This window comes from Corvus brachyrhynchos, unplaced genomic scaffold (assembly GCF_000691975.1).
Source record: "Corvus brachyrhynchos isolate BGI_N302 unplaced genomic scaffold, ASM69197v1 scaffold31, whole genome shotgun sequence".
Classification (NCBI taxonomy): domain Eukaryota; kingdom Metazoa; phylum Chordata; class Aves; order Passeriformes; family Corvidae; genus Corvus; species Corvus brachyrhynchos.
Window position 1 is genome coordinate 3,028,539 of NW_008236196.1, and position 23,727 is coordinate 3,052,265.

General features: G+C 37.8%; 1 protein-coding gene across 4 annotated transcripts in view; it reads left to right on the top strand.

The window, feature by feature from the left end:
• Positions 1 to 23,727, top strand: part of PLD5 (phospholipase D family member 5) — a 176,199-nt gene that overhangs the window by 108,810 nt on the left and 43,662 nt on the right. For 3 of the 4 annotated variants that reach the window (XM_008640016.2, XM_008640008.2, XM_017740352.1), the window contains exons 3-4: positions 2,020 to 2,188; positions 10,296 to 10,410. In XM_008640016.2, the coding sequence (XP_008638238.1) occupies positions 2,020 to 2,188; positions 10,296 to 10,410 (284 nt within the window). Of the gene's footprint in view, positions 1 to 2,019; positions 2,189 to 10,295; positions 10,411 to 23,727 lie in introns of those variants that run through there. The other variant, XM_017740371.1, reaches the window with a different exon arrangement.

Genomic DNA, 23,727 nt, shown 5'->3' on the forward strand with positions numbered 1-23,727 from the left:
ATTGAGATGGGCATGGAAGATTCCAGAAAGAGGTGCATTCATTTCTCACCTTTGCAACTGGATTACTGAGGGGGGTTATATGTCCTCGTAGAGATCACTTTATCTTCTCAGCTTCAATTTCTTGCTCTTTGAAGGTGGCCATCCTACAACTCTCCATAAAACAGTTCTGGAAACTTGGGCATGTTAAGAGCTGCAATATGATTAGTAATTCTAACTATAGAAAAAGAACAAGCCAGGCGTTCAAGGGATCTAACCACAGTTTTATGAAATTCTGTAACAGAATTATTGGCAAAAGTAAGCCTAAGCCCCTGAGTGTTAGAGTAAAATCGTTTATTTCTAAATGTTTTTAAAAGGGCACTCAATTTTTAGAGCACTAGTTATTTCAGAAAGTTTGTAAACAAGGTAGGTAGAATGTTTTAGAATGAAATATACTTTATGGCATAAAAACAATCTAGTTGCGTTTTTAACATTCTACAGTTTATTTGCTGATTTACAACTCCATTACTGCAACGTAGCTAAGTTTAATGGTAATAAATAGAATAGTGTGTTCAAAGTAAGATGTGAAAAGTGTCATTGGTAATTGCAGCTTAGTGATACCTGTGTTGTTTGACAGATTTTGGGGACTAAGAGAACATACAGGAGGAGCTGTGCCTGTTCTGGTTTGGGTGGTGGGATTTTTTGCCAGGCCGGGAGATTGAGAGTGTGGTAATGACCATGGGTTGATTTTATCACAGTTCTTGCTGGGTTTTCCTAACATTGTTTACAAGTACCAGTTTTCAATCTTTTAATGGATTCACTTCACAAACGTGCTTGATATTCTGAAATACCTGTAAAAGTTTCCATGTGAACCTTCTAGGATGAACTAGAAAATACTGCACTAGCGTTTTTTTCCAAGAGTCAAAATATGTACAATTCTCTTTTACTCTGGAATTCTGTAATAATGATTTACTTAAAGTTTACAAATTATATTCATATTACTGGAGTTGATAATTAACACTATTGATAAGTACAAAAACAGTGTAGAAATGCTTGAGGTACTTGTATTCTCCAAGTTCCTACTACACCTTTCCTACATCTGGTTTGCATCATTCACAGTAAAAGTGGCAGATGTTGGGAGCATTTATTTGAAAATTTACCTAAAGACAGGATTGAAGAACTTGTTTGACTTAACTTCATTTTGAAATTCCTCTATTGAGTGTAGAGAGAGGCTTTACCTGCTGGAATTTAAGGAAATCTAGCAGTGAGGTGGTGTGCTGAATGAAACACATCATTTCCCTGAAGCAGAGGAGCATATTTTGAGCTGACAGTTTACTACAATGCTCGTTTGGCTTCCTGGATGTGATTGTATCCGTATGAATTTCTGTAGTCTAATTTGAAAATGTTTTGAATACTCTAGGCAGTAAGATCAAAGAGCTTTCCAAAAAAAGCAGGAAACTAAAAGGTCATAATTCTTTTTTTAACCACTGGATCCCAGTTAGAGCCTTACACAGGTAAACAAAAGCAGAAAAATTGGGTAGCTTAGAGCAGTTGGAAAGGGAGAATTTGTATGTAGGGACTGCGATGTAATAAAATATCAGTTGTAAAAGCAGACCTAAGAGAATGCCAGGGAGTGTACATCTTGCCACATTCCTTAGAGAAAAGAAAATATATTCAGAGATGAGAATGGCAAAGCAAGAGGAGATTGTTTCATTCTTCCCATCCTCACCTTAAGCACTGATTCCCACTTACTGTGTTGTAAAAAATAACATTTTCCCTGTGTAAGCTAATTTTGCAGAGCTTCAAAAGCTTGATTGGCTTTGCTGCGCTAGCAGTAGGTCATTTCTGCACTTCATTGTTCTGGGAAGTGTGGAGCATGACAGTCATGCTTCAGAGAGAGTTGCAGGGTGGCAAACTGCTGAGAGCCTCTGGGAGCAGATGTTGAACCCCAGGCCCAAAACATGACATTCTTTACAATTTGGAACCTTCTAATAAAGAAAAGTGCTTTTGTTAAGTGGTTATTTTTTCCTTATCTATTCTCAGGGTTGCTCTTGTGGAAAATATTCCTGAAGGGATCAACTATTCAGACAGTGCACCATCCCATTTGTCTCTTTTCCAAGGCTGGATGAATTTGCTTAATATGGCTGAAAAGTCTGTTGACATAGTATCTTCCCAGTGGGACCTCAATCACAGCCATCCATCAGCATGCCAGGTATGTTCTAGCCTAACGAAAGAGTGGGACCTTAACAGTCTGTTCTTATTGTCAAACTATTAATTTTACAGAACTAAAACCCTTCCCTATAGCAGAACTATTTGTTTGGGTAGTCTAAAAATTCATTTTCTTATGGGGATTTTCCTGCCAATAGAAAAGTTTCTGAGAGTGGTGGTGTGCTTGGACTAGATAATGTTCAACGCATACTCACAGCACTTCCATCTTAGGGAAGAAAGGCATTGTGTAACCTTAAGAAAGCTGTCAAATTGTATCTATTTTTGCACATCCACCTATTTGGGAATATTCATGAATCTATGCAATTATTTTCTATTGGTGTTACTGATGAAATAAAAAGGCAAGCCTGTGGATTAATTTTCCAGCCAAATAGAGGGATAGACTTACAAAGAACAATATAGTATCAGATGATTCATAGCTTTTCAAAATTACTCTTGGGAGAGAGCGGTGTTTGAGACTTCTGCAATTAAGAACAGAATGAAAAATCATAAATCATAGTGAATAAGGCAGACATGCATTACAGTGATGCTGTGCCAACAAACACTTTATTCTTGAGAGCAGTCCTCTTAGAAATATGGTCAGGAAAGGTTTCCATTTAGCATCACTTGAGAAACTAAGATATCGAAGAAGTGATAGGCTGAGAGTATCTCCTCTTTTCCACTAGATAGATTGTTTGCCAAAAGGAGCCACTCAGCTGACATGAAATGGGGCTAAAATGACAGCCAGGTAACTGTAAGGACTCAACTCTATTATACTATGGCATAAACTCTTGGCTTTCCTTTCTAGTTCTGTTGATGCTGTGCAGTAAAAAATGCCTTTTGGTAGATGATAGGCAAATCCTGGTATTCTAACCAACTATATTCTGCTTCTTTTGAAATAGACTGTAGCCTAGTTGAGCAGCATACATTAACTTTTCTTCAGAGTAAGTTTGCTGCCTGTCCATTTAAAATACTGAAAATATAAGGTGAGCAGATGAATATAAAATGTAATGCAAACCCTTCATTTCAGAGTGCTTATAAATATTGGAATATGGTTTGTGAATAAATTTATGGAATATCAAAATATTGACTTTTTTCACAATGTAATTATGCAGCTAAGCTTTATTTAAATTTATTGCCTAAGTAACTTCAAACACATGTACTGTCATTCAAGCGATGAATTCAAAGAGATGGTGCCTTAGATGTTTCTAGGATGTGCATGAATTGATGTGTGCATGAATCTTTCAAAAGTATTGTCTGAAAAAAATTCAGCCTGTCATTTGCTTCAAAACTGGCAGAGCCTAACAAATCCCAAACAGAGGACAAAAAATAGTGAACTGGAAATTGGGATTTCACTAGTTAAGCATCAAATCCACATTCGCATTGCAAAGTAAAAACTGTAAGATACTATTCAGCAGGGAGAAGAAGAAGAGACATCTAAGAGGTGGATTTGGTCTTTTGTCCTCAAATGCACAGTTAAAGCCAGAAAAATGAAACATTTTTCATAATATTCTATTTGAGTTATCTTCTTCTGCCTGCTAGTAGTCTTACAAAAATGAGTAATTACTTGTGTTTAAAGGCAATTAATATTCCAGTCATTTCCTCATTTGTACAGCAGTGTGGGCTGAACAGCTGATAGATCTTTCTGTCAAGCTTGTCTATTCATGCTAAAACACTGTATTGTTATTGGCCAGTCTGATTGCTAAAAAATTGCCAAGAGGCAGTGTTTCTTAGCAAATTGCTGCCCCAGAGAATGTACACAAAGCTCAGTCTGAGAAAGGGAAGGGAGAAAACTTGAATCATTACATCTGCTTTCTCCACTTGGTGAAATGAAAGTGAAATTTCAGAGGAGCTTCAATAACTATAATCCATATATATATATATTTTTATATATATATACACTATAATTGTTTGAAGAATAAGTCCAATGCCCTCAAGTCTTTACAGTTTGAGTTTGGGGAAATTTTCCTAACATAGCAGGAGCATTATGAAAGGTAAGGGGGTAAGATGTAAAACTCCCAGGTAGTACAGTGCTTAGTGAATGAGTTCTAGTTGTTCTGTGAATGATTCTTGCTTTTTAGAAACTAAGGACATATCCATTTTCCATATGGACCCACATCCTGCTCTATAATTAGCAATTCTCGTTTTATGAATAGTCAAGGCATATTGGAAAGCAAGGTTTTCCACAAGAGCACTTAACAGACATGGGTTTTTGAAGGAGAAAAGCAGAGTTGGCTAGATTTCTTTTTCTTAATTAGTTGCAAGGTTTAACTACATTCTCTATGTAAGTCTGTGTAGTCACATACCTACATGCATCCATACATACATGTACACACACATATGGGCAATATACATATTGAAGAAAAATACAGCAGGAAATTCTGCAACTTTGTATACACACATACATGTATATGCCAAATATATGTGTCATCTGTATGTATACATATCGTCCATTGTCCAAATATATATTGGACATACATATATATATATGTGTATATATAAATACAGACATTTGCATATATAAAATTGCAGAACTTCCTGCTGTATTTTTCTTTATTTTTGTTTGGGGGTACATTACCTGGTGTCCTTGACTCTTGCTTGTCCATATTTTGTTGTTAAGAATCTGAATAAACATTCAATGCCAACTGAGCTGTCCAGGTCACAGCAGCCACACTCAGTCATCTGAGATGATGAGTTTTGCTAAATTGGATTCTCTAAAGGCAGACACATGATGAGACAGTGTTTCTGTGCTTCAACAGATAAAGCAGTCAAGTAAACAAATACTTGCTTTGCAAAATGGTGAGTTCTCTCTACACTGCTTTTATCATTCAGAAAAAAATCCACATATTGTGGTGACTTTGTGTTGTCATATGTGTGTTTTCAAGATAGCAGGACAGTTGTCATGGAAAAGCATTGAGGTTTTTGTGGAATGTATGTGACTCTTCCTGTGCCAGTTTAGAGATATTAGAGGAAAATGGAAACATTTTTTTGAGGATGGCTTTTGATTCATTTTCACTGAAAAGAGAGAGATGAATACAAGATCATTCCAGTTCACAATTTTCACAGTTCATTTCCTCTGGCTCATCTTATATTTTGAAACTTTAATTTAGAATGACCTTTTAGATTTCCAGGAAGTCCTTCACAGACTTCAGTTTATTTTTCACAAATCAGAATCAATGCCTCATGGCTTATTGGTATTGCCATGAGTATGACACAGCTGTCCCTGGATGGATATTTGGATGAACATAAGATGATTGAAGGGTAGATCTGCATCTGATTTTCACAAGTATCACATAAAAAATAGATTCTTCTGATTTTGTTCACCAACGTACTGCACATCTCCCAAATGGCTTGATGGGAGGTGCCCCATCCATCTGATACTTTGTCTCATGTAAGGCAGCTGTCCAGATTTGTAATGAATCTCTGATGAGAAGTCGTGAGTCACTCACACATGCATTGCCCAAGAAGCTTAAGTGATTTGTTTGGTAGAGCAAATGTTAGTGAAAGAGCATAAGTTCCCTTCCTTGAAAATTATTAAAAAATGGAAATAAATAAAAAAAGAAAAGGGTATCTCCACACCTAGCAGCTCCCAGCAGAAATTGGATAGGATGAGCTATAGACATCTATCAGCTCATCTTTACACAAACATCTCCCCTCTTCAGGTGGTGGTGTTTCCCTGGTACTGACTGAGGCATAGAAAATAAATTCCATGAAAGGAGTTTTCAAAATGAAAGCATATTCCCTCCCTTTGCATTAGTTGTTTGGTTAGAAGAATTGAGGAAAGCATTTAAGTTTCTGAAGTTCTGTATTAAATAGCAGCAGTAAAAGTTAGGATTTCTTGGTTTATTTGCTCTATTGGTTTCTGCCAGCATGCTAGGGTTTTTAGTGATGTTTTAGAAATATACCCAGAGGCTTGATTATAGGAAAACTTGGGGGAAAAAATAGTAGAATTACATCTAAAAAAAACAGAAGAAAAGTCTGTGAAATAACCAGGTTTTTTCTGTGGGATTAAAAAGATAAGCATTTTCTGAACTGTAGGAATCTGTGTTACTGAAGAATACAATAAAACAATTTGAGAGTCCTTCAGTAAATACAGCGTTTTCATGTTTGTATTTCCCCATGTTATTTCTAATGATGAACCTATGCTGATAGAGACAAGAGCAGGCAAGGGAAATCAGCCAGGCTACAATCAGCTTGTCTAGAGACTGCCAATAAGTTGCTTTGGGGGAAATTTCAGGACATTTTAGTAATGACAGCTTTCTTTTTTTTTGGTTTTTTACATTCACCAGTTTTCTGTGGCAGGTAGAGTTGGAACTGATGTTTGAGATTCGTGATAGTTTAAAGCTACCATGCAAAAGTACATTTTTTCATGTGATAAATACTTTTTACATTCATATTTGTCACTTTTGGTAAGTTTTTTCCAAACAGGCCAGCGAAAAGTGTAACAGAAAATTTTATCAGGATAAGCAGATTTCTGATGGTATTGTTTGTTAAAATGCAGATATTGGTATAAGGTAGCCACAGTTTCATAGCACTTGGCTGCTCCTATTTGTCAGTCCTCACAAGCTGGGTATATAGAAATGCTTCTGATCACTGTCACGTAGCCGCGCAGCAGCCTGGTATTGTCTCACAAAAGGAGTGTGGTCTGAATGACAGCATAAGGGTTTGTATTCAACAGAAGCATTTCAAATGTTCTGACAGCAGTAACAAAACATTTCAGACCTTCCATCCCATCTTTTTTCCTTTTCATAGAACGAACCAGTAAAATTACAAGTAAACATGTCAGAAAGTGTAGAAACGGAGTTCCAAATTAATATTAATGGAGAAGAAGTCTAGGTTCTTCAGCAGTGAAGGAAGAATTTCTAGTAACCCTATTTACTTGCTTTTAAAAGCAAGTTGTGAATTTTTCATAGTTTGGTGTGTCTAGCTGAAGCCTCGGTGAGGGTATGAATGCCTGCTGAGGGATGATGCAGTGACAGGTGAGACAAAGGGAATTCTTTCCAATTCTGTCACGGGTGGTGGTTTTTGTGTACCTGTATAAACACAGATATTTGTGGTGAGTGCACTCCTAGTTTTAACCATCACTACTTAGAGATACTTTAAATATTGAATCAATTTGAGGTTTTACCATTTATAAACATAATTGAAAAAAAACAAACTGTAAATGAATAGTCTGTGGTGTCCCTGATGGGAAAACAGATGCATTTTCAGAGAAGATGGTTTCATTGGAATGCAGGGCTGCACTCCAAGCGATCTATTAACCCATAGGATGGGCTGTTCAGCAGCATGGCCTGTAGGAGACAGCTATGCTTATGTTGGTTACATCAGGGAGTACTAATATCAAGGAAAACTCAGGAGGTGCTGCCAGGTTCTTTTTTGTCCAAACTACAGTTAATACAGAAAGTCCAGGCTTGTTTATCAAAGCTTTTATAAATCATATGTAAATCTCCTGCAGGTAGAAGTGACAGTAATATCCAAAAATAACTACCATAGGGAAATAAAATTAGGAACCATCCCCCTGAAGCAATTCATTTTATCAGTTTTAGAAATTAACTTTCTAAGCATTTCTTTATCAGAACAGCTAACGCATTAATTTGTATTGATAATGATAATAAGTTTCCATCAAATTTATGAATGCATTTTCCACATTTATTTTTGTATGCTAGAGCTTTCTGCTGTACTTCTAGACAAAATCAGTTTTTACAGATAACCTAAACAAAACCAGTGTTTATTTTTCTACCTAGTAAATGGAATCAACATAGAGAACCTTTCTGAGTAGCTGTTTCTATTTATATGTATATTAATTATTATGCATAATGCAAACCTTTTAGTCCTTAATTTTCCCCGCTCACTTTTGCAAAGATGTGGCTAATGAAAACCAAAACTGCTGGTGTTTCCAGTGGGGGAACCCATATGAAGCACATCCAAAGGCTGGCTGAGCTCTGACATGCCAGGAGCTGACACTTTGGGTTAGCTGGGGGATAGGGCAAAGCAAGGATTGGGAATTCAGCAGACAGCAAGGCAGCGATTGCTGTTCCCATATTTCGTTAGAGCCTAACAGTGCCAGACTGTCGCACTTGCAGGAGAAACCCTCTGGGAGGGAGCAGGGCGCCCAGGAAGATTGGTCAGTGCGCCTCCGCTGCCCCAGAACTGTGCTGGAGCAGCTGCACAACTCCATATGCAGCATCCATCTCCTCCCCACTCTTATCTCATTAGTTTTTACATTCTCTGTAACATCTGCTCTTCTTCTTTAAAAGATCCAGCACAATCTCTGGTATAAGAATTAAGGATTTTTCTTAGCTTGATGAGGTATGTGAGGGAAAGCCGCTTCTTGACTTAGACAGCAACTCAGGGCTCTTGGGTGTGTGAGTTAAAATCATGGACGGCATTTCTTGCATATGGAACCACCTAGTCACCTTGAGAAATGCTGAATCTGAGCATGAGAAGCATTTGGAACTTCATGCAAAGAATGTTTTTGTTTTCCTGTTCTGTTAGCTATTCTTCAGTGCTTTCATTATGGCAGTATTGTGTTCACTGCTAAGTTCTTGAGAGCCTTGGGACGAGCAGGGAGCTATACCATGGATTTGAGTGAGCAAGCAGGCATACATTACAAAAATCAACCAAACAGTAGTTCTGTTTCTATTGCAGCTTCTGGCTGATGGGTAATTTTGAGGAAGCTATATTTTAGGAGGATGGGTATTCTTATTTTGCCACATATATTCAAAATAAATGACTATTAAAAGATAGGTCTGTACTGTAGACAGGGGAGCACTACTTTCTGTGGCTATGTAATGCTTAAGGCCCAGCAGGCCCAAAGTATCAATCTGTGCAGTCAATTTCAGGGCAAAGGTTGGCTTTCCACTGTCTGCTGCTTATGGGTTTTCAATCTGTGGGGAGGGCTTTTGTCTGAGGTTTTGTTGGTCCATGCTACATCATATTATATCATCCCAAACTGTTCTTGGTTTGGTCATTTTTGTTGAATTGAAAGATTCTTTTAAGATTCTCAGAGTAACAGTTATTACAGAGAATTATGTAACAGTTCTGTGAAGAGCTTTATCTTCTGCCTGTTTGTTTGAAAGTTGATGTATAGCTGTTGCTTTTTTTGTTTTAGCTTTACCTTGGGACAAGCATTACATTGAATCTAAAGTGAACTGTGTAGGTAGGGCAGGCATTTTGTCAGGTGCATAAGCCCAAAGTCTTTGTGTATTGGAGTGCTAATTGAAAGTGGTGTCTGAAGTAGCAAGTTAGAATAGCAGCAAGGAAATGAACTTTGTCTGTAATTGTAGTAACAACACAGGAGTAATACACTGGAGAGTCTATTCTTTATGTGGTCTAGTTGGATGTTACTAACTTAACTTTTTAAATTTAATTTAAAATACTGAACCTAAAATTTAAACATTTACAATGCAATCAGAAGTTTTGCTTCTTGTTAGTTTCTTGGATATGGAAAAATGTGGCAATTTAAAATTTTATTTTTCATGTGAAACAAATGTCTTGATTTCTGTTTTGACATGTATCCACCTCAGTATGACATTCCCTTTCTTGTTCTGTGTTAGAAATAGGATTTAAATAGTAAAATTTTATTTAGTATAAATAGTAAATGCATGTAAAATACCTAAAAATCATAGTTTTCCTTCATGGTGTAACTCATCTAAAGATGAGCATGCAGCTACTTGGAAATGTGTTGTACTCTGGTTAGAACCACTTGCAAAAATATCACTCAATACAGAAAAAAAATGTAATAAACTCTTTTCCTTGAACTTTTAATCCTAAGTCAAGAGGCTGTGATTATTTAGAAGAAAGTTAATGTCAAAAAGTGCGCATGCAGCATAAAACCCCTGGACACTTCATTTTCTGCCTGACACCTGTCACCTTGTCAGTATTGCACAATCTGGGAAAAGGAAGCAACCTTTTTGGCCTTTGGAACAGTATTTCTCCAAGAAAACGAATTTGAGTTGCTAACCTTTAGGGTAGGTTTAATCATATCTAGGAACATAGTTACACAGCTGTTGTTTATAATGCTTTTGTTTTAACGTGCCTCTTTAATTTGTTGATATGCAGTTTGATCAATTCTGTGTCTTAAAGCTTCTCCTTTCCTTTAATGTTCTTCCCAGGGTCAGCGTCTTTTTGAAAAATTGCTTGATCTGGCGTCCCGAAATATTGAGATAAAACTAGTGAGCGATAAACTGCCCATGGAATCAAAGGTATTAAACGACTTGAAAACAAAGGGTAAGACCAAGGTCTTTCTGTTGTCCTGCCATTGACTGCTGCGTGATGTTCCTGTTATTTAAAATGCAGACTCGGATGATACATAAAATGCCCACTACTGGTATTGAACTATTACCCTATAAACCTTTAGCTTTCTCGGGTTCGTAGGTGTCAATAATCTGAAACTGTTACTGTAGTTGATGTTTGCAGTTTGCAAGCAAATAAAAAGGCAATACATGATTAGATAGGTGTTTAAATTCCCTGTAGCCATTTTAATAGTAGGCAACATAACCTGAGAGTCTGGGGTAATAATTTGTGGGACAAGATATTTTTCCTCTTGAGCAACAGCAAAGTAAATTTATAAAACAATGTGTATGGTACTGATGATTCTGATGCACTGGACCATTGGTCAGACTTAGCGAGCTGACAAGGTTTTCTGTGCTATGTGTATTTCTTTGGTCTCTGCTTTCCTAATTGTTACTTTGAGGTGCAAAAATCCCTATCCAAAGAGGGATTGTGCATTGGCACTACATGAATAAACTTGTTTTATATAAAACTATGTGGAAGCTAGTGAAGAGATTTTAAGAATTGCTGAAAGAAATTTGTCTCTCTTAGGAGTTTTAGCAATCTCATACACATTTCTCCTGTTAGTTATCTGTATAATCTGATAAAAGCATGATTTTAAGGGTAGGATACCCATTTCAAAGAGCAAAAAGAACCTATATATTTTGATGGTGATCATTTTTGACACAGATGCCTATTTGGATTACAAAGAGAAATCAAAAAAATTAATTAAGCAAAGGACTTGTTATGGGTAGTAGCACCTTAACATAGCATGACTGTTCATGGTAATGAATAAAGAGCACCCTCTTCCAACAAAAATAAGGAATTCCTTATAACCTCCTCACTGCACAAGTAAAAGAATATTGCTGATGGAAGTCCTTATCCCTGAGGGAGATTGGCTTTTAAATCAAGAATAACATGTTATTTAAATTTAATAAACTTAAATTTAATTTAAAAATTAATAACTATAGACCCTCATCATTTCATGACACTGCCTGTTTCAGGGATTTGATTATTTCTGCTACATAACCAAAAGAGGTATCGATCCTCTGATAACCAGTAAGAATATACCAAATACTTTGTCAGATATATGTGAAGTATCTTTTTCTGATCTGTTGAAAAAGAAACAGGTATTTTAACATCAATGTCAGTGAAATTATCTTTGAAAAAGTTGTTTCTTTTCCCTGTGATTCTAATATCCCAATTCCTGTGAGTCAGAGAATGGGAGAGGTGGGCCTGTACATTTATATCGGTGTACTGGCAATAGATATTTTAACTATCAATTAAAAATACCCAATACCAAAAATTACCCTCTTTCAAAAAAAGATGAGGAGAAATTTTTAGCTATAAAAGGGGGAGAAATGTTTAACACATCCTTCAGTTTATGTGGGAATTAATCCAACCTGTGAGCTTTTTGAAAAAAGACCAAACAACAGAGCAGAGGCTTTTACAATTTTGCTAGCTTCAGTGTCCTTTATGCCTTTTTCAGATTTCTGAGACAGGAAATCTTACAGTATTCAAATGAATTGATCAATATATTTGTGCTCTGAGCTACAAAGGATTGGAGAAAGTTGCTAGTAATTCTTGTGAGTTTTGTTTTCATCATCTTTGAACCCTGGAATTATATATATCATTGTGTACTGTTGGCCTGTCTCAAACATCAATACTGCAACTTCTAGAATTTCTCACTAGGATTTTTTTTTTCTTATTCCATGTTTTGGTCTGCTAATTTCAACAAACTCTGATATTTTTATTAGAATGTCTTGGTTATGGCAAGGTGATTGCCAGCTCTGTTGCAATTCTTTCACTCATTTAGGTTTGTTGTTTGGTTTTTATCTCCATGAAAGGTAGATAAATCTTTACTTGGTTTTGCATTCCTGAGAAGAAATAAATTAGTTTTAAATTCAGTCAGATTTAGTTGTCTTAATTTTATGTTGAAATGAGTAGACCTTATATGAGCAGTTCATGGTATGTCCTGCTTGTGTAAAACAGAAGGTCAGTGGGAGTCTAGCTTAAAAAAAAAAGAAAAAATACCAATAATCTTTGCTATGCTGTCCTGGAAGATCTATCTACTAAAATTATTAATCTTTTTGCATGTGAGGGGCTGGTCACCTGCACCCTCAGAAATCAGTCAGGACTGATTGTTGAAAGGGAGCTGTGCATTATCATGTGGACATATATCCATGAAGACAACTAATTTTTTTTTTCCTGCAACTGGTCAGATTTGTCTTTAAAATATGCCATGCCCCCTTTTCAACAGATACATTCCTCTCTTGGAGAAGAAAGCAATAAATGTTATCAGTAGCTCAGCCAAGCTGTGAAGCATCTCAAGATTGAGAACCAGAATGTTTGTCTGAACAGACCCAAACCCAGACTTGAGGTGCTGGTCTGAATTAGGCAGCGGAGAGTCTAAACACTACTCTGGGTTTCATCAGCTGATAAACTACTCTGATTGATCCTAAGCAGCAAATGTGCTTGGCACCTAATCCATGGGCAGTAGTATGGACAGAAAGCACATACGCAATCAGTGGGACTCTGGGAATTTCCTGCCTTTCTGAGTCTGCCTTCACCTTGCTAGGTGGGCATAGCCTTGGCTCTTCTTTCCAAGGCAGGTTGTATGCAAGAGTCAGACTGTCTCCAAGTTGTTCTGCTGATTATGAAAGAGAATTGCTATTTCTTGGAGAGGATGGAAGAGTCTTGCCTTTCTTTTCAGCAGACTGAGTGATCAGAACCCCTGAGCTGTGCCCTCATGTGGTGCAGACTGGTTCCTAGGGCTAGGGCAAAGGATAATTTGGCTGTTGGCCCCGGATGCACCTGCTAATATATTGTCCAGGAACCTTAAAAGGAATCTTCATGTAGCACACCCTGTCTGCTTTAAGTAGCCTTGATGAAGTGGAATGGGTTTAAACACATGGGATTGCTTGGAGACCAGTACTTGGTCATCCATATGTTTTCATGCGGTGTTTCAGCTTTTTTGTACAAGGAACCACGGTAGGTTCCTGTACTGCTGCATCTCAACATAGATGTTGAGACTGTTTCTGCCAGACAGATTATTCCAGCACATCTTTCCTTTTTCTAGACAGGCATGCATCAAGTCCCCTTGCCTCTTCTCCCCCTTTCTGAAGAACTGTAGGAAGCAAGGGTACATCCTACCTAGAGTCCTCTCCACACATCCTTCCTCTCCAGCAGCTGTCCCTATTGATTAATAGAGGAGAAGGTTGAAATCTGACTTCAGATGTGGGCTGATGGGGTAAGATGAAGCATAACTTACATGGATGGGGGAGCAGAACTGCACTGATGTGGAGTAAAATAAAATCAGTAATTCACAGTTGCAGTGCTAGTGTAGACATCTGAGCTAGCTGTGAACCTGCAGGTTTGTCATCACTCCAGTGACTTTTTTTTGCCCTGTTTATGCTATCCTGACTTACTTGAGGTAGCTGTAAAGCAGGGGAGATTGATTACAGGAATCCAATGGCTGCAGTGTGAAACATGGATTGATTTATTGTGCTAACACATACCACACCTAGAGCTGTGGCGGCAGGATTCTCTGAGTGCTGAGGTCATGTACATTTGCTAATAATTGCTGGACTGTGGGAGTGATTTAGTTGCAAAATTAAGCATGCAAAAATTAGGAAATACTAATCCCATAACATACATTTATGATACACTTTAATTACATTATCAGATTTTGTATTTCGCACAAAATACCTGGCTGGTACTCCTTGTAATCTTACCATATTAATCAGAGGGTTTTCCTTTATATTGAATGAGAATGCATCAAACATTTAATGCCTAAGGCAGTTGATGTTCATTCAGGGGATATTATTTCTGCTGGTAATGGCTAGAATCTTTTTTTATCTTCATATTTAATATGTGTCTCTAGGCTTTCTTCATTGCACATCTGCCAGATCCTGCACTGAATGCAGAATGATTAATTTCCTCATAGGCTTTTCCATGCTGTTTCTCACTGTGGTATCTGAGTGCTCTGCAAATACAGTATTAATTAATTTATTTTTACAACATGACTGTTACGTGAGGTTTCTTGCTCCTTCTGTCTCTTGGAGACAACCAGTGATTGTTAGTGGCAACACAGGCACCAGAAGCCAGAGCTGAGCATTTGTTTCCTATAGTCACAATTAAAATTTTAAAAAGTGTATTAGTAATTAAAAAAAATTAACCACATGTAAGTTCTCCCAGCTCATGTTGTCAAAATTATTACTAGACAGACTATAAACTGTGATGTTATTTTTGTAGGACATATGTATATCCATACTATGCATATCTGTATATGACTCTTGTGAAAGGTAGGTCTGTCTTTAGACAGAATTTGGCTCATTGTGTAAACAAACGTTCTTCTTTATCCTCTTCATACTGTGACAGTAGCTTATTAATGCTTGTTTTCATGGTTATTGTTTTAGCCTTTTCTCAGCTGTGGCTCAGTCTACTGGATGGAGACATTGCTTGTAACCCTCCCCCTCCTTACACATAATTATGTACCAGTCTTTGTTCATCAGTAACGTTTCAATAGCACTGTCTCCAATTAGCAGGTTGTATTATTTCTCATGTGTACAGAATCTAAATCTCTTACTAATTGCAATCTTATTTTAGCTGACAGTGTTCATGATTTTTAAGACATTCCAATGGATTTTCCTTCTTCAATTTTCATTGCTTGCTTCCTTTACTATTTCTTTTTTACCCCAATACACCTTTTTCATTAAGCATCTTTCATATACTTGCAAGGGATATTTTATCTTTTGTCAATGGTGGCTGAGGCGGGTAAGAAAAGAGGAGTCTGTCTGTGTCACAGTGTGATTTAAGGAAAAAATATCATCTAACTCAACTAATCACTTTTGAGTATTAGCAATGAAATTGGAGAATAATAGGAATTCATTGTCATAGGGCAGGATCCAGTAACTAGATCACACGTGCAGCTGTTGTTCACTGAGGAGTTCATGTACATTTGCCCAGGATTACACTTTCTCCTAATTAGATACAACCAAAACAGAAAAACTAAAAAGTTACATTGTTGCAGGGTGACAAATAAATGAGTAGATAGTAAAGCTCTAGAAATTTTTTATTCATTGAGTTGTGCTCTTTAGATTACAAACACTAACAGATACCATTCCGTGACAAATTAAAACAGGTTATATCTGGGCAGCTGCATGATCCCAGCTTCCTCTTTGCTCTCCCCACCATATGTTGTCCTTGCCTTCTTCCTTGCACCAGTGATCATGTGGTAAGACAGTTCAGGGGGCTGCTTTGGCTACAGACTGCTTGTTTTTTTGGCTAGCTTAATTGTCATTTGCTTTAGATTTCTGCCTTACTCAGCGTGTGATCTCACAGGCTGGGGATAACACAGAAAAAGGAAACACATAGCTGGGGCTGACAAGGGAGGAAGGACCACTGGAACCTGGTTGAGATAGGTTCAATCTGCCATGGCACCAGAGAGCTCAAGTTCATGTAATATCAAGGGACTCTTAAGAAGTTTGAGGGTTTCCTGTACTTTTCTGCACTGTCTTAACATAAGTGTAGCACAATGGGCAGCAATAGTGAATGTGATTTATATAAATTATGAAATGTGTTTAATTCCATATTCTATCTGCTTCTGTTGGCACACTTACGGTGCTGCATAGTTTTAGAGTTGTGGGAGCATGAGCTTTTACCTTTGGCCACAATCATGTTCCCTTTCCCTATCTTCTTGTGGGAGAAGGGAAGATGTAATTTTTAACATACTGTAGAAGAACTGAAAGATGTTTGTTATGTCATAGAAAAGATGGAGATTGTCTGGGAGTATCAGAGCAGTTTCTTCTTATGAAACAAGCTGTGAGTTGGGCACTTTTTCTGAACTAGACCCTTTGTACACTGCAAACCCTAGGAATGCAAAATTGACCATTTGGGAGAAACTGCCATTTTTTCTGGAAAAGATAAAGCTATAAGACTAAGAGGGAACATTTCCTGGTAAGTTTCTTTGGGCCTAAAACTGTTTGGAGTTTGGGTGACTTGAGTTTTTTGAAAGCTTTTGGTAGAATAAACAATGATGACATGGATTTATATTAAGCTCAGAACACTTGGTTTCAGTACTACTGAAAATGTTCAAAATATGGGGACAGTGGACTGTAAAGAGATTAGAATAGAGCTATCACTGGCAATTTTAAGAATAAAATAAACAGGCCTCTATGAGGAATGGCCTTGTAGCTCTGGTGCATGGGAAAGATCTAGATTGGTTTCAAAGCTGGGTTTAATAGTTCCATAATAGTTTGGAAGGAGAACATAAACTTATGTGCTTAAGGACATTCATCTCAACGTAAGAAAGAACTTTTTTTCAGTAAGAACAATCATTCACTGGAACAACCTTCCTCAGGGATGGGTAGAGTCCCCATGACTGGAGGTTTCCAAGACGTGACTGGACAGGGTGCTGGATGATCTCATACAGGCTCCCTTTTTCCACAAAAAACTGGGTCAGATGATCTTCTGAGGGGCCTTCTAACCTGGGATTTTCTGATTCTAATTAAGTCTTTAATTCCTTTTCATGTGAAGTAAATGTTGAGAATCAATGTAAATACTCTGCAAAGACTAAAAAGAAAATACACTCCATTCGTGTCATGGAAGGCTGGAATCCTGAAGGTGGATCTTGAAGAGATTTCTGCCTGTCCAGATGGCCAGTTTTTGCACAATGTACCATAAAAATAATATTATCTGATGCATGTTCCATTGGAATGTAAAGAGTGCTCTTGACAGCTGATGTTCAGTGGATGGTTTTATGTAAGGCATTGAATGGATCTGTAGCTCCATTGCTTTCTTCATGCATTTCCTAGGCTGGATTCTCCAAGACTGTGTGTGAGGGAAGGATGTTAAGATGGGGGAAGTTCCTGCAGCAGTACCAAAAATAGACTATTTTTTCCCTATGATTTTTCATAAAGAAGTGAGCAGGATTTTTTGAGAGGACCAGTAGACTAGGGGTAAATCCTCCTGAAGGAAGCAAGTAATTTGGATCTGAGTTTTACAGAGTTAAAGGTGCGTGTGAACAGAGGGGGAGAAATCTCTTCCATTCCTTTCAAATCGTAAATGTTGACATTTTTCTAAAACTCTAAGTCACACTTGAAAATATGAGAGTGTACAAAAGGCAGCTAATGAAAATTGCACTGGCAACATCTTTGACATCTGATTTTAAATTCATTTTTATATTTTGATTTATTATGAATCAGGCCTTGTTCATTTGTTATTATTATTTTATATAACTTGGGTACCACAAAAGAGTAGATGCATGATTTGATTTAGCTTTTATTAGTTGCTGCTGAAGAGCATTTCCTGGTATTTTCTCTACTTTAAGCCTATGACAAGCAATCTTAAAGCCAGTTCCAAGATAAAAGATCTCATTAAGTTCTCTGCCTCTTAGAATGCATAGTTACTTTGACAGAGTTCTACGTAGTGAGAATTACCAAGCTGAATTTCCAAAGCTAGCTGCATCCCATCCTTCAACAAAAGAGGCAGGTATTAGTTTTGCGTCAGAGATTCAAGCATTCTTACCTAACATCTAGGCAACACTAACATCCAGAAACTCCTGCTAGGTTTGTTTTTGGAGAAACATCTTTCTGTTTAGGCACCTAGGCTGTCTTACCTTAGTTTATGTTGCACAGTGTGCACGCATCCACAATCATATTGATCACAAGGGAATGTTCAGTGTTGGTTTTGTGCCTAAATCCCATGAGAATTCGTGTGCAATGTTTCTTACTTGTTTCAGTTGGAGAGCTAGGTCCTGCAAGGTAAAGTAAGCCACATCCAACCTTATGAAACATGACTGAAAAGAGCAGGTGGGGAGTATTTTTGTTAGATGTGTATCAATACACCAAATGTCTTCAACACAGAACATCTGTCTGAGTTGCAGAAGATGATGTTGAAAATCCTGTTCTGTCTGAAGGTTTCTAAACTGCCAGCTTTTTCCTTACAGCTGTCTGCCTTACCAGGCACCTGACAGAAAGCAAATCATTTAAGCTAGCATTGAACATCTTAAACTTCTTAAAACTGAGTTTGCAGTCACAAAGGTTTAGGAAGAGCAGAAGATATTTTGTAGTGGTGCTCCCTTGGTCCTTCCTATTTGACTTCTAACAGTTTGCAGAAAAACTTTTAATCTCTATCTACTTTTGAAGATGGCTGTAGTAGTCACACATCCATTTGGGATGGAAGAAACCCGGCTTCCAGTCCTTACTCTGCTTCTACTCCTTCTATTGCCTCCAGATATATTTTGAAAGAAATGTCTTACCCTTAATAGCAACAGAATTGTTTTAAGGTTTTACTTGTAGGACAGAATTTTAAAACTTCATTGGAGTATCAATCCTTCTGTGTAATTCCAAATGAGGAGCTGGGTAAAAACTACACTTTCCATCAGCATTGCCTGCTGCTTTTTTTGGATGTCTTTTAACTCAAAAAATGTAATAAACTGGTTATAATCCAGTTTTTATTATAGGTTCTACAGGAAACTAGATGCCTAATCTGAGAGTGAAACTTCCCCTGGATACACAGTAATCCTCATTTTAGGCACCATAATAGTTCACAATGTGAGCAGCTTATTTTCTCTTGTGAGCCTGAAGCACACTAACTTTAAAAAGATTTAGGCATAGCCTGACTTACAGAATTCTCTAGCAGGAGAGGATTTGCAGTATGAGGCTGTCACATCCACAGCCAACAGAGGGAGGAAACAAAACCTAAACAACCTTCACAATAATTTAAATTCTGAAGGCAGGCGGGACCTTAGGTTGTGCTGGCTTGTTTTGCAAAAAGGAAGGGGGAAAAAGGTTCACTTAAGCCAAAAATTCTGTGTCTTTTAGAGCCAGATATGTAAGCAATAAATCCTCATTCTAAACTCTACAGCTTCTGTGTCTGTAGACTTAAAAATGAATACCTTTGCTGAGAGAAATGGCTGTGTACCCAAAGACAGTACCCTCCCATTGGTGATGTGTACTTTCGCATTATAAAATATCAGTCACATGCTTTCCTGTATCTGTAGTCACTGTTTCAAACATGCATAGGTAAATAATAATACATTCATTTAATTCATGTTCCTCATTAAGGCTAGATGTACTGTGAGGCATATTTAAGATGTTAGGGACAGATGTACTGTGAGGCATATTTGTTAGGTGTTTAGCAGAAACAATATAATAATTCTTCTGCTTTGAAATTTGTAATGGAAAAGGTCTTTCATGGTAGATTGGTCAGTATTTTAGTACGTAATTTCAGATTGCAAATATCGTTGCACTCAAGTCTGGTACTAATGTGTGTGCATTCATGGACTTGACAGCAGTGGGCACTTTTGTATTTAACAAGCTCCAGTACAACTGTGAGCATTTGTAATCCAGCCATCTTGTGAACAGCAAAGTTCTCTTGTCTGGTAGGGCCTAGTCAGGTCCAACATAGCAGGTTTGTGCCACAGGGATCATCTTCAAATCTTGCTTGATGGTTTACAAGCTGGAATGGATTCTTCCCATGTGGCACTAGCTGGTTTGAGTTGCTGACACTCTTTAGTACAGAGGAACCAATAACGGATGGCATTAGCAGAAATTTGTTGTGACATTTTTAAAACATATGGGTAGTGTGCAAATTCCTACCTACAGCTACTGAAAGAGCTGGTAAGAGCTGCCAGGGCCGTGTGAGCTCAGAAAACATTTGTTAGGTAGCTGTGCTACCTTTGCAGAAATTTTGGCACCCCATTCTTTCTCTTGTATGCAAAAGCACTAACATTATCTCATACTGAAAAGAGATGAAGGCTAATGGTCCTAAAAGGGGTCCAAGGAAAGCAAGTTAATTTATTTTAGGTCAATTCTGTTTTCTCCATTCATGTGATTTTCATATACTTAATATCCACTGGCAGCCTGACTGTTTTCTTAGAACTGTATCTTTGTCAGTCACAGGAGTCTTGCTGGTATGATTTGGTATATTGTTGATTGCTACTGTTTTGCAAGCAGGCTCCAGCCTTCTCCGTGGGGCTGAGTTTTTCGTCTCTCACCTTGTTCAAGTCTTTTGTGTCATCTAGACTGAAGTGTAACTTCAAACTCGGGCAGCTCTGAGAAGACTGAGCTGACATGACAGGGACACTTGTATTATGTTCTTTTAGCTCCTTTGCTGCTTAGCTCAATCAAGATAACATTTCTGCTTTAAACCCAATTAAAGTACTGTGTGCTCAAAGTTATATAAGAAGCATTAATAAATGCCCAGACCAAACTGGCACTCTTTGACCAACACCATTTGGTTTTCATTTGATGAACACTTCGGAAAGGCTACTCAGCTTGGGTTGTTGTGTACAGCACAACTGTAGCATGAAGTAAACCCATGTGACCAAATCTTGCTGGTTTATACAGCATTAGTTATCAAGCGTGATCTTTGTAACGAGGATTTGCCACTATGATGCTAATATTGACCTTTCTGGTTATCTCCTATAGCAGTTCTCAAACTAACCTTTGGCTTCTACAGCACTTTGGTGTGTTATGAATTTTTATGCAGCCTAATGGTTGGAAAGCAAATTACATTAAGCTCCTTCTAAAGTTTTTCAACTGGAAGCAAAGTTCCCAGACTGATACCTCTGTGTTACTCTCCATCTTTTCCGTCTCGTACTGCATGCCCTTACCGAGCGATTTTCTCTAATATTTATGCTTGAGAACAGAAAGATTTATCTACAGTGTGTAAGTATTAGTAATTATGTAGTACAGAAATTGACAGTCATTTCAGTGACTCAAAACAGATCCCTGCTCTTGAAGCTTTTAATCTCAGTAGTTTTGTTAGTATAAAGTGATGGACAAAAGTGCCAGCAGTTTTAGGACTACATAATATCTATACTAAGCTCCAAAATCTCTTCAAAAGAACATTGTGATGATTGCAATGAGAAGCTTTCAAAAATAACAGTTCCTAAGCAAAGGACCACAGAGCAGCTGTTCTCAGCCATAAGACAAGGGATTGTAACCAAGTCCATGATGTGATATTGGGACTTGAAGTGCCTGTGCTGCCTTCTGGTCTCGCTTTCGTAGAGATCCCATGGTCAGTTGCAAGCAGTCCAGTTACGCAGCCCCTGTCCTGTACCCTGCTGCCGTCCCAAATGGCTCTGAACTGGTCCATCTCTGTCGCTTGTTGTGCTCGAGCTAATTCTGTCTGTCCTGTGTGGTTTGGAGTAGAAAAAGAAGTCCTACAGACCTGGTTCTCCACCAGTTCAAAAAGTCATGGGGGACTAATATACCTATATTTGTGTCCTTCACAGGCAGTTGCTGATATTACACTGGAGAAATGAGACAATATTTGTGGTCTGGTCCCTCTGTGACACTAAAATCCTCTGTGATTTCAGTGTGCAGGCACTTTTATTGACTGTATATTGTGTGTGTCCTTCACCCAGCTAATAAGATAAAATCTGTGGAGTTGTGGCTTCCTTTTGTTTTGCTTTCTACACTTCAAATAGGCTGTTTGGAAGAAAGTCAATCCGTGTTAAAAATCTGCTAACTGACAAACTATTGATTTGTATCCCCTACATATTTCCTCAAATGAAAGCATTTTTTCCCCCCATACACATTTTATTTTTTCTCTGTCCACTGTCTGGATTTTTCTGATTTTGACATCAGGGCACGTCCATTTTTCTCTTTAAAATGCCTCCATTTAAATGTATGAAGTGTCTGGGTGACCAAGCCAGAATGTTGAAGCCCTCAAAAATGCATCTGACAGGCTGGTCAAAACAATAGTAAATCAAGTGTGAGACTCTTCAGTCTGCTACAGCAGAGCTACAGTATCTATTCTATGTGCTTACTTTGATAAAAGAAGAGGCTGTAGAAGTGTCTTGTTCTTTCAAGAACCTTAGATTCATGGTAATAAATAGCTCAGCTTCAGTTGTTGTTTGGACTAAGAAAGCAAGAAGAAATTCCCAGAGTCCCAAATTGCAACGACCATCAGAAATCTTTGTTTATTTTTTGGCTGTATATCATGAGTTAATACCTGTAGAAGTCCTAGCACATGTAAATAAAATAAAGCTAGAACCAATTTGGGTAACCCAAAACTGTGATTAGCCTTAGAACTATTAAGAAAATATATTTTTTCCTTTCCACAAATTTATTTGTAAAGTCTTGAAGAATATGCCATACTGCTTATGTAGTTATAAAACAGAATATGTTCCTTAAGTAACTGGAGCGAGAGGGTCTGAATGAGTAACTGGATGAATATATATGATACATGAAACAATGAAAGAGTAGGCAAGGGCAAGAGTGAAATTATGAACTGAGTATGAAGTGGAAGAGAGTGATGGAGAGGGAGGATGAATTATGCTGGGGGAAAGTAGTGGGGAAAATGAAATAAGAGGGAGGAATGAATCAGATAAAAGCAAAGGTCAGAAACTGAGAACTGAGTAATTAATTTAGGAAAAGATCAGAACAGAATGTCGTCAAAAGGTGAAGCATGTTATTAGTGGGCTTGTGACAGCATGGAGAGAAAAATAATTGGCATTGAGATAGGAATGATCTGAAAAAAATGTAGTACAGTCAAAGGCTGACTCGGCAAGATAACAGGATAGAATCAAAGGAAAGAGATGGGGAAAATGCTGAGAGACAAGGGAGAAGTAGTGAAAAGAAATGTCTGTGCCACTGGCAGACCCGGGTTACTTCTGGCTGTGCCTCTGCTTTTCTTGTATGGCCACAGCCAGGTCAGCTGGTGCTCTTGGCTTTTGGTAGCCTGTAAATAATACTCTAGGGCTGCTCAGGGAATCAGCTAATGAAAGTGCAGGAAAAAAATAGATTCTGTTATGAAGTTATTGTAAAAATGAAAAGTGGTAGCCACTCAAGGAGGCAAACTGTTCTCACCTCTTTGCCTGCCCTGCAGTATCTCACCTTCCAGAACTGGGATTTCTCCTTCAGGGGAAGGAAACTGACAGAACCCAAAGCAGAGCTCCAGATGTCTGAGGAGCGCATTTTGAGAACGACGCACAAGTGTTGTTACTGCTAGTCAGCATATTTAGAAGTGACTGTTGCCAATACTGATGATTTTAGAATATAAAAATATCAGAATGAAATCATGTTGCTAAGTTAAAAAGAGAGATAGGGATAAATAGTCACCACATTTTTCTTGGTAGAGATTTAGCCTTCTTCATTCATAAAAGGTTGTGATCCTAATTCCTCATGTGTTAGGATGAAAAAAATGTCACTGAATTCATGGATGTTTCATCCAAGAAGTATATAAATAAATATAGTGCTTCATAATGCTAATCCAAGTCAAGAAAAGTCTTCAAAAGGAAGTGGGGTAAGCAGTGAGCGAGTT